This window comes from Podarcis cretensis (assembly GCF_951804945.1).
Source record: "Podarcis cretensis genome assembly, chromosome: 3".
Lineage (NCBI taxonomy): Eukaryota > Metazoa > Chordata > Lepidosauria > Squamata > Lacertidae > Podarcis > Podarcis cretensis.
Window position 1 is genome coordinate 78138205 of NC_137172.1, and position 10942 is coordinate 78149146.

General features: G+C 40.4%; 1 protein-coding gene across 3 annotated transcripts; it reads left to right on the forward strand.

The window, feature by feature from the left end:
• The first annotated feature begins 2235 nt into the window (after positions 1–2235).
• On the forward strand, positions 2236–10599 carry COQ3 (coenzyme Q3, methyltransferase). 3 transcript variants are annotated; one of them, XM_079971188.1, is made up of 8 exons: positions 2309–2403; positions 2946–3014; positions 4085–4196; positions 5187–5339; positions 5869–5968; positions 6755–6997; positions 8415–8574; positions 9968–10599. In XM_079971188.1, the coding sequence occupies exons 2-8, from the start codon at positions 3008–3010 to the stop codon at positions 10171–10173; spliced, it is 981 nt and encodes a 326-aa protein (XP_079827314.1). In that variant the 5' UTR covers positions 2309–2403; positions 2946–3007; the 3' UTR covers positions 10174–10599. The 3 variants fall into 3 exon arrangements, with proteins under 3 accessions (XP_079827312.1, XP_079827314.1, XP_079827313.1); XM_079971186.1 differs by lacking the exon at positions 2946–3014 and having other exon boundaries at positions 2236–2403; XM_079971187.1 differs by lacking the exons at positions 2309–2403; positions 2946–3014 and adding an exon at positions 2451–2544.
• Positions 10600–10942: the final 343 nt, after the last annotated feature.

Consider the following 10942-nt stretch of genomic DNA (forward strand, 5'->3'; position numbering starts at 1 on the left):
TTCCAACATATTAACCATCTAGAGAGATGGTCTTTTGGCTGATAGAACTAAACTCGTAAAAACAGGCATTTGCAAACTGCAAATTTACAACCTGCTCATCCCAAACAACTGTCAACAAACATTGTGAGTTCTTGGGAACTTCAAAATGTCAAATAATACATTCTGATGAGGGGTATTATGCTTTTTGGTTTTTAAATATAATTCTGCTGACTAAATATACCCTTTAAAAATGGCTAACGAATGCAATGGCATATGCAATTGGGAATGTTCCGTTAAATCTTGCAGGTAAATATTGCATAAAAAGAACTGCACCAAACAATTATGTTGCCCAGAGTCCTCCCATCCCTTTCTCCATGAATTCAACCTACTGTAGTTTTAAACGAAAGAAGAGAAACAAGCTCTAAGGATAAACTGGTTTTTAGATAACTAAGAATCTGAGAGATTTGGTTCAAAAATTAAAATGAAGTACTGAGGAATACAGCTTTCTATGATCTACTGCATCCACTTTTTAAACTAGACTTGTTTTTTTGTTAAGTAAACAAGATTGTGCATGAAGCTTTTTATATACTACACCAGCTGGATTTGTCACTCCCTGTATCAATGGAAATTTCATTCACACAAGTGCACTAATTTCAGTAATGTCTGTATGCCAATAAAGAGAGCATACTCTTCCTATTTAAAAGGTTCATAGGTTTTACTTAATGGTCTATATAACACATCACAGAGAGAATGGTGGGACCAAACTGTTGTCACAATGAGCCTTTAAGTAAATTGAGTTTCCTTTACTGGAGCTATAATTAATTTTTCTACAGAATATGATAAACATATTGACTTGGATCCAAAGAAGTGAGAGAAGGAGGCTGTCTGGGCCTATTTGGGTTTTAGTGCCTTGTGCCATCACCAGCCCATACAATCAGTTACTTACCTTCTTATAATTTCATCACCTTTCTTACACACCCTGCCAATTATTCTAGTGCTTGTGGAATCAAAACGGTTGCCTAGATAAGAGTCTATTCTCTGTGCTGAATGAAGAGACAATTGAAGAGTTATTGGAGGTTGAAGGTCTCACGGAGAACCATCCCATGTACAAGATTGTAAACAACCAGAAGTTTTTTCTCCCCTCATGTGCAAGCCATAAAGGCAGGAAGGGAACATCTGTCTGCGAGCCAGGCCACACTCGAGTGCTTGGCTGGTGAAATTAGCCTACTGTACAAATTAAAATATACATTTGTTGCTCCAGCCATTTTATTCTCCACTTTACGAAATATATATTGAAACGTTGCAATAAGGAAAGGCTATAACAGAGACTGATGATTGCTGAGAAAGACCTAAAACAAGAGTCACCCCCCTTTAAACTTTTTGCCAGCTTTGTCTGATTCACCAACTATAGTTATTCCTGGTCAGGGATAACTTGGCTGCTGTTGTCCATGTATTGGTAACCTCGAGGCTGGATTACTGTAATGTGTTCTATGTGGACCTGCCCTTGGTCTGGTTTGGAAACTCCCAACAGGTGCAGAATGAAGCTGACAGAAGCTTCTGGTCAAGAACCTGTGATGCCATTGCTAAAACAGCTGTTTTGACTGCTCACTTACTGTGGAACCAGGTTCAAGGTTCTTGCACTAATTTACAAAGCCCAGAACAATTTAGGTCCAGGGTACCTCAGGAATTGCCTGAATCCTTATATCCCAGAGATCATCTGCAGGAGCATCGTCTGTCACTCCCCAAAGTTGGGGCGGCTCCTTGGACAGTAACAAAGGGAACCTTTGGTGTCATCTGCCCAGTCCTGTGGAATGATCTGCCATTATTCAGCAAGCTCCTTCTGTGTCAGCCTTGGTGTAAACTTCTCTATTCAGGCCTATGCAGACAATTAAGAATGCATCCTTCCCACAGTAGTAAATGGATGCCTGTGTTATTAACTTTTTCCTATTTGTCTTTTATTGTATGGTTTTATGTTTTATTGCTGCTAACCGATTTGGGTGTGTGTGGTTTGTTTTTTAATGACACAGCGGTACATAAATATATATATTTTAAATAAACTAACAAATAAACCGCTCAAAAAAGCGGCTTCCTCGCCTCCCGCGAGCAGGGCTACAGTCTGACTTTGCTGCAGGGCTGTTTCCCCCCGGCGGCCTTTCAGGATGACCGTGGCGCTATTCCTAAAAGCTGCGTCTCTTCTCGCCGGAACCGGAAGTTGAGCGCGAGTTGTGGCTGGGAACGGCGAGCCCTATTGGTAGGTGCAGGGAGCGGGAGGTGGAGCCCCGCCTGAGAGTGGCACCGCGCGGAGGTCCGCTTGAGCCATGAAGGGCTGGCAGAGCGGCTGCCTCAGCCGGGCCAGGCGGCTGTGGGTCTTCCGCGGGGAGATGGCGGGAGGCTGGGCGGCTTGCCGGCGCGCCCTGAGTTCCTGTGAGTAAGCCTTTGCGCTTCGCCGTGGCTTTGGGGTCCTGCCCTACCTTCGGTGTCCTTGCATGCTGACGGGCTTCTTCCGCACGTATCTCCGGCTGGGCGGCTCCCTGTTCTCCCTGCGGAATTGGCACCTTTGCTCTGGTAAAAGGCTTGGGGAGCCGATTCCCCCACCCCAATCTGGTGCTGAAGTGACTTGAAAGCATTTCATTACAATCTGCTGCAGCCTATCAGGGTGATCCTTTTGGAATTGGTCACACCCACCCACCCACCCTACAAATGGATTTGTAAATCTGTCTGTGCTTGGCTTAAATACAGGACCTTTCACATGCATTTGGAGAGGATCCCTAACGAGAGAGAGCAAGAGAGAGAAGACAAAAATGTATCAATACAGGACGCAGCATTTCAGATCGGAATAGGGGACAATCCTGTATTGTACAGGGCAGGCGGCAACCCTAGCAAGCGGGGCTTCCTCTCGTAGGGCTGTCAAATTTCTAAAAGTAAAAACCAGGACACTCTGGAAGTTACTGAGTTTTTTTGCTTAGGAAAACCCTACCAATTACAGCCCTACCAATTGACATAGCAGAAAACAGCACCTGTTGCATTCATGCCTGGTGAGCTTAACTCTTCCTTTTACCCCATTGTTTCAGCTGTCACAGCCAAAGCTCTAGATAGGTTTCGCGGCATTTGCCTGCACCTGCCATTGTAGTGTTTCCCCGCTGTCTGTTGATTGTCAGGTCCTTGGGAACAGGGACCTCGATTTGCTGCTTATGCAATTTTGCAAGGTGCTAGGGTGTGCTGCTAATGCGGTAGAAGGTGGGTAAATACCTTTGCCATCTAACTTTGGATGAATTTTCACAGCCCCAACCAGGTTGTCACTAGCTTATTCTATTGAATGTTAATTTTGCATTGAAATTATCACTGGAGTGTGAGGGTGTAGATCTTTCACCATCGAGGTAGTTTTCCTGACAGTATTTGTGTATTTATTTATTTAGATGATTTTTGTCACCTTTGTACAGGCCACATTATGGTTTAAAATCAAAGCAATTAACTATGGATATATAAAATCCATTAAAAACATACAACAGATCACTGAATAACAGTTTTTCATCACAGCAACAATCAGGTCTCATCTCTCCCAAATGTCCGCTGAAAAACTGTATTTACTAGCTACTTGGATCTGTAAAGAAATGAGGCGAGATGCATGTGCAAGGATCCCAAAGTGCAAGTATCCACCACCAAAAAGGGCCTTTTCTTGATTCTTGCACCATATGAGATGAGGAGTGCCTGATCTGCTGATCTTGTAGCAATGGTGTGTCAATATGGGAAAAGGAGCTCTTGCACATAGTAGTTTTAGCCCATTAAAAAGCAGTGTCACAAACATAACTAATGTATAACTGTGGTAACACATGGTTGCCCTTTTGGATTAAAACAATCTGATTCCTGAGACTAATTATGAAATGTGCAAAATATTATATGTTGCTGAAAGAACTCCAAAATGTTACATATCTTTCTAATAGGGAGACAAGGAGTGATGAGCCAACCGTTTGCAGCCATTGTTTGTAGAAAATAGGTGCTAACTTGTTCAGCTAGAAACTCAGATGTACTGGGGATTCTTAGCAGTTTTAAAAATTGTTGGGCCAGGAAGCTTACAACAAAAATTGCTTTACTTCTCTCTCTCCAGGTAATCGCTATGGACAGCCTCCTCAAATAGTCCAAATACCCTTCCTTAAGAGGTGTAAAAATCAGTTAAAATATCATATATTTGTTAGTTTGGTTCAGGCGAGGAACACAATGTGAGTATTATTATTATCTATTAAATTTCTGTTCCATCCTTCATCCAAGGATCACAGAGTGGTTTACACTATAAAAACACAAAATGCATAACATTGTAATAAACAAAAATAATAACCTCCCACACTTTCTGTATTTTCTGATTACTTCATAATGATCGACTCAGCTCAAAATGAAGGTTGTGGGTTTTTTGGAGGGAGTTATAGTTTTCATACATTTCTTAATAAGTAAAAAATAACAGTAGTGTAATCTGTAACTCTCTTGGTACATGGCCTACAAACTAGTAGCATTCTGGGCACTTGTGCCTTTGTATTGTAAGCATAAAGCAGATTTTGTGCCACTATGTTAGTGTCCCTGCAACCAATGTTTTATGTAGTGGCATGGCAAACCTTGCTAATGGGCAGCCATTTGTATTATTCAAACAAAAGGGTCATTACATGTTGCTAAGGCATAATTTATATATATTGGGCAACAGGATTCTGCACATCCACCTCTGGGACTACTGGATGTGATTTGTGAATTATTTGTCTCTATATAGGTCAGATAGTTTGAAGTCTCTAATAGATGTAATTGGGTCTGTGCATGCTAGACTTTGCCAACATGAATGTAATAAGTGCTCTGTTGATTCAACCCAGGGACCCAACTAACCCTAGGGTGGCTAGCTAGATTTTTTTGAAGTTCATAAGCAGGCCATGAAAACCATCATCTTTCGTACTCCACCAATTGGTATTCAGAGGCATAATGTCACTCCCTGAACATGGAGATTCCATGAAACTGTTGTGTTTATTAGCCATTGATAAAACTATTTCCCAAATACATTAGCCTTCAGTGTAAGGAACGATCATGTGGGGTCCAACTGTAACCTGAATTTATCCACTCGTGAAATTTCCCTTTTCCATAAAGGGAACTTCTTGTTGCACTTCTATAATCAATTTTTGCTAGCTGATCCCTGTTTTTATGCCACCTAATGTAATAACACCTTTGATGTTTAGGTTACTCACAGAGCGACACTACAGCATGTCACAAACAACAGTCGATCCAAAGGAGATGAAAACATTCCAACTCCTGGCACATAAATGGTGGGATGAGCATGGAGATTATGCAGCTCTTCATTCTATGAATGATATTAGAGTGCCATTTATTAGGTAAGGTTTTGGAATGGGTCAGTTTTACATACTTCTGGGAATCTGAAAATCGTAACATCACCTTTTAGAGTAGAGGTGTCTTCATTTGTATTGCTCAGCTTAAATATTTACTGAGTGCAAAGCTATTACAACTGGAGCTGTAGACTTTAAGTGGTAGACTGAATGAGCAGTCCTATTCACAAGTAAGTGGGCTTTTTGTTGTTTACTACTTAGTTGATATGTGGAGACCAATTTCACTTAGTGAGGGTGTGTTTTAATAATGGGAGCTATGAGGTAAGCATATGCGTCTTTATTTTTGAGCCAATGTTGATTCTGGAGTGTGTATTGTAATAGGAGATGAAAAAGAAGAGAATATTAAGGATGACAAACCTTTGTTTAGTAAATAGAAAGTTCCCTGATTTCATTCCGTATCTCAACAAGGCAAATATTTTGAGGCTTTGGTAATATGCAAGTGTAGTTGATCAACTAAAAGCTCTTTACTGGTGGATGGTCATAATTAAAACATCATTTGTTTTGTACTTTGTGTAAGAGATACTGTTTTAAATATGAGAAATGATCATCAGCCTGGAAGCCCACTCTCTGGTGTGAAGATCCTGGATGTTGGCTGTGGCGGTGGATTGTTAACTGAGGTAGGGCTTACTCTTTTTGATAATAAATTTTCTTATCCCTGACCCTTTGTTTTGAAGTAGCACAGCACTGAAGTTTTGAATAGTGCTTCTTTGGTTCTTCCAAGTACTTGTTTAACCATAAGTCTCTCTTGCAATCTGCTCTGTTAGTTCATTATTGGATTATTTAGAGTAAGATAGTCCAATAAAGCAAAGTGGTACGGCATGTGTGCCAATGCACATATTTATTATGTGCAGGCAGGACGTTGCTGTGTTCTTGCTGGAAATGCAGAATTTAGCTGTAGAACTAAACTGTGAGCCGGAACACACTTCAACTGGTTTTGTGGAAAGGGTTGAAGTTCCCTAATTTGCTGGAACTTCCACAAAGTTTTTTTATTTTGTGCTGTGTTCAGTGATCCTTACTTCCAAGTAGGTGCTGACAGGATTGAAGCCTTATGCATGATTTACTTTTCATAGTGTGTATTTGTGGTCTACAATTGCTAGAAGACAAAATAATTAGCTATTTATTATAATTGGCAGTCTAAACTGCAACCATTCTTATGATGATCTGTTCTCCTTAATCAACCTAGAAAAAGTTGAATAATTGAATATTATTGGATCTGTCCCTTCTATTATTCCAGTAGGGTTTTGTGGGGGTGGGGGTGGAGAGACACCAAAGGGATAGATGTTAGGGAGGAAGCTTCAGAGTTTACTTTAAGCTCTTCAGTAACTTCCTTCTAATCAAATAACAACTTGGTTACATATTCTATTTTTTTTAAGCAGAAGAGACTAACGTGTCTATGGTCTTAGCCTCTAGGTAGACTGGGAGCTTCGGTTACTGGGATTGATCCTCTGGAAGACAGCATTAGAACAGCAGAACTGCATAAATCATTTGACCCAGTCCTGGCTAAGAGAATACAGTACAAATCCTGTACGCTAGAGGATATCGTGGAAGAGGCATTAGACACATTTGATGTCATTGTAGCTTCTGAAGTTGTAGAACATGTGGCTGATGTGGAAATGTTTATCAGGTGCTGCAGCAAAGTGTTAAAAGTGAGTTGGAATAAAGCAAAAAAAGAATGCTGAATCATTTGCACTGTAAAATTAAGGTGTTGATTATAACAAATGTTTTGCATTAGTTTCCTTTTTTTGACTTGCTCTGTGCTAAAGAGTGTAATTTTATGCAACCCTTATTGATTCAAATTATCCATATTGAAAACAAACACAACCTTTAGAATATTGCACTTTTTCCTGCTGAGGAAATGAACCAGACAATAAATGGGTTCTGGGTACAGATCTAAAAACATGAAGGAAATAAATTATAAAACACAAAATAAATAAGTACAGTGGTACCTCTGGTTGCGAACGGGATCCGTTCCAGAGGCTCATTCACAACATGAAAAGCCCGCAACCTGAAGCGCTGTATCTACGCTGGTGCGATTTGGTGCTTGTGCGCATGCGCGAAGTGCGATTTAGTTTTTCTGTGCATGCACGAGCGACGAAACCCAGAAGTAACCCTTTCCGTCATCGCCACGGGACGCAATCTGAAAAAACGTAACATGAGGTATGACTGTAGATATTTTGAGTTCTATTTATCCCAAGGGCCTAGGGTAAATAATAGTAGTTTATCAATCACATAACCCTGCCATGTGGCTTGTGGCACCCTGTTCCTCACAGAGCTACAACTCTCAGCGTTCCCTGCGAAGAGGGATTGACTCTTAAACCGTTAGGAGTTATAACTCTGTGAGAGGAATAGCAGTCTTGTCACAACTTTCAGCACCCTTAACAAACTACTGTTCCCTGGATTTTGCAGGGAAAGACATGACTGTTAAAGTGATACAGTACTGCTTTGAATATAGAATGCAGATGGGGCCCTAGATTATTTTATTATAGAAACAAGCCAAACAGTTATTAGTGCACAAAAATATTGCAGTAACACTTAACAGATATTCTGTATACCAATCTCAGAACCATAGTAACATGAATAAATTTGAATTTGGCTTCAGTATAAATTGCATTGCATATAGTACAAATTCAAACAGCTCTTATGAGACCTGTTTTTGAATTGACCCATACAAATATGTTTTGGCTAGGCCTACATGTTTAGGGCTACATTACTTGGCTGATAGGCTAGTTTCACCAATTAAAAATCTGGTGATTGGCATGAAAGGTGCCAGTATTTGTAGAGATGGCAGAATTTTAAAATAGTTTTATTCCAGAAAACTGGAGGCAAGCATAATATTTGAAGAAGCATTATATGCACATATGTAAGGAAATTCTTTTTCTAAGATGGTGTCTGCTGCAATGTCTTGAAAATCTGTAAAGATTTTTAAAATCAATTTAAGCTTGAACCACATTTTTTTTTATTTACTTTGGTGACAATCCTGATTTTCACACACTAACTGGATGCTGCTAGTTATATTGTGTATATATGACAGATGTGCTAACACTTGTGCTGTTGTTGTTTAAGCCGGAAGGCTCCTTATTTATTACTACAATCAACAAATCACAGCTGTCCTACATCTTTGGCATTGTGGTAGCTGAGAGAGTATTGGGCATTGTTCCGATAGGCACCCATGATTGGGAGAAGTTCATACCGCCTGAGGAGCTAGAGAGGCTCCTAGAGTCAAGTAAGTGTTTAAACCCCAATGAAAGGACATAGTCAGTAACTTCCTTCAAGTTTGGCTGCTAGCTGACCTTAACTATCCCTTGATACAGGTGTCGCATAAAGCAAGCATGCTTTGCAGAGTAATCATATGTAGTCAATGGGTGGGGGGAATCTAAGGTGTATGAAATACTAAATCTAGAGCCAGTGTGGTGTAGTGGTTAAGAGTGGTAGTCTCGTAATCTGGGGAACGGGGTTCGTATCTCCGCTCCTCCACATGCAGCTGCTGGGTGACCTTGGGCCAGTCACACTTCCCTGAAGTCTCTCAGCCCCACTCACCTCACAGAGTGTTTGTTGTGGGGGAGGAAGGGAAAGGATAATGTTAGCTGCTTTGAGACTCCTTTGGGTAGTGATAAAGTGGGATATCAAATCCAAACTCTTCTAAATCAAAAGACCTGCCAGGCTTACACCAGGAAGTGAAAGACAGTTTTGTGAATTTGTTCACACTTACACCCACAACCCTGGAATCCTTTGAGTGGTGAAGAATGACTGTAAATAATTAAATGGGGGAAGGTGTCAGGGAGAGCAGCATCTTGTCCCTGCCAGAAGTGAGTCCTGCAGTTCTAACCCCACTTACCTGGGGTTGAGCTCTATTGAATTAAATAGGACTTTCTTCCGAGTGAACATAGGTTTGCCCTGTTAGTCCTTTTTTGGTGTCCCGTTTTCACCCTGATTTTTGTAGGTTGCATTTAAAGTGTATTTTCAGAAGGGATTCTATCATAAAACAGTATGTCTGCTTTAGGAATTTATGTTAATTAAGCACCAGTGAGAAGATTTACTGTATGATATCTTGGGGTTGGGAAGAGGCAAGTGTACCGTTCTACAAGTGGCAGGTTTGGGTAACAGTGTTTATTCCACTTGGGGGAGGGAGAGGGCTGACAATGAAATGATGAAGTGGTTTATACACACACAGGAACATGTAGATATACCTAAACACTGACTATTGGATCATCTGATGTGTAAAATGTTGGTGTGTAAATTGTAGGTGTCCTTTAAAAATGATTATAAACATCAACTTTCTAAAGATAGGTATTTTGTTTTGACTCTGAGTTTGGGTTAATGCATGTGTTAACCTGTGATTTTAGTCACAATTCAAAAATAATCAGCCAGGTGCTAATTTGACTTTGTAGCACTGTATTCAGCAAGATACATTTTACTTGGGATGGACAGTCTTGAATGTTTTGATAGCATCAAGATTTAAAACCTGTTCGTAACGCTGCTTTGGCTCGCAGTTTATTGAGACAACACCACCATTGTGCCAGAATGACATTACAGGAATTTTTGCACATGTTTACTGTGGATGTTAGGTCCTTTTTAAGAATAGTCTCCTTATGCTGTCTCTCTCTCCTTTCTTACAGATGGCTTTTTAGTCAAGACAGTGAAAGGAATGTTGTACAACCCCCTGTTTGGGTCCTGGAGCTGGACTGAAAGCACTAGTATTAACTATGCACTCCATGCTGTAAAAGCAGATATGCAGGAACAAGTGGATCCAAATCTAGAGACAGACAAAGAGCAACTCCAGACAAAAACTATGGCATCAGAACCTCCGGCTAAGACATTATAGCCAGAGGTAGTAGGAAGTTGGAGGAAGATTTGCATAAATGACTGTAATGAACCAGGAAGGAACAAGCAGTATTGTGTTCACAGTGCTGGATGTTAGAATGTGTCTGCCAGTCTGTCTTGTGGTAAAGAATGGTTCATTCTCCACAGTATCAGATCTACAAAGATTTCAGAGATGGGTTATGTTAAATAATGAGTCAATTGTATACTTACCGATTAGGTGTGCTGTGCAAGTTTTTGGGAAAGGGGCAGTTCTTTGTGAAAGAGTTCTTAAAATGCATGCTTCTAAAATTCCAGAAAATAATTATTTTCATAGACTTTAGAGTTACCGGTTTAAAATGCTACATTTTGTATTTGTAAAATAGCTGAATTGCTTTTATTATCCTAGTTCAGCAGCTTGTCTAAGAAATAAACCCCTACTTATTTCTTGCTTGCCTGTTAATCTTCAGGTATGCTGTTATGGGTACATGCGATGGAACCAAGACTTAAATCAATGCAAGGACTATTTCTTGACTTGTTAAGAGCTGTGGTTCAATATGTGGGTGAGCAGAGGGCTGCTTAATGCACTGTTCCTATGTGGAGGTCACCTGACTTAAAGAAGCTTGGATTGGAAATTGTGCTTAGAAAACATATCACAAACTGGAGGGAGGGTAATGCCTAGAAATAAACTGGTCTTAAAAAAATGGCAATTTGTTGTTGTTGCTGTTGCTTAGTCGTGTTGGACTCTTCGTGACGCCATGGACCAGAGCACGCCAGGCACTCCTGTCTTCCAC

Coding starts and splice junctions, on each gene's coding strand:
- COQ3 (XM_079971186.1), top strand. CDS start 2,298: ATGAAGGGCTGGCAGAGCGGCTGCCTCAGCCGGGCCAGGCGGCTGTGG. Junction 2,404..4,084: donor CCGGCGCGCCCTGAGTTCCT/GTGAGTAAGCCT, acceptor CTCTCTCTCCAG/GTAATCGCTATGGACAGCCT. Junction 5,340..5,868: donor ATTAGAGTGCCATTTATTAG/GTAAGGTTTTGG, acceptor ACTTTGTGTAAG/AGATACTGTTTTAAATATGA.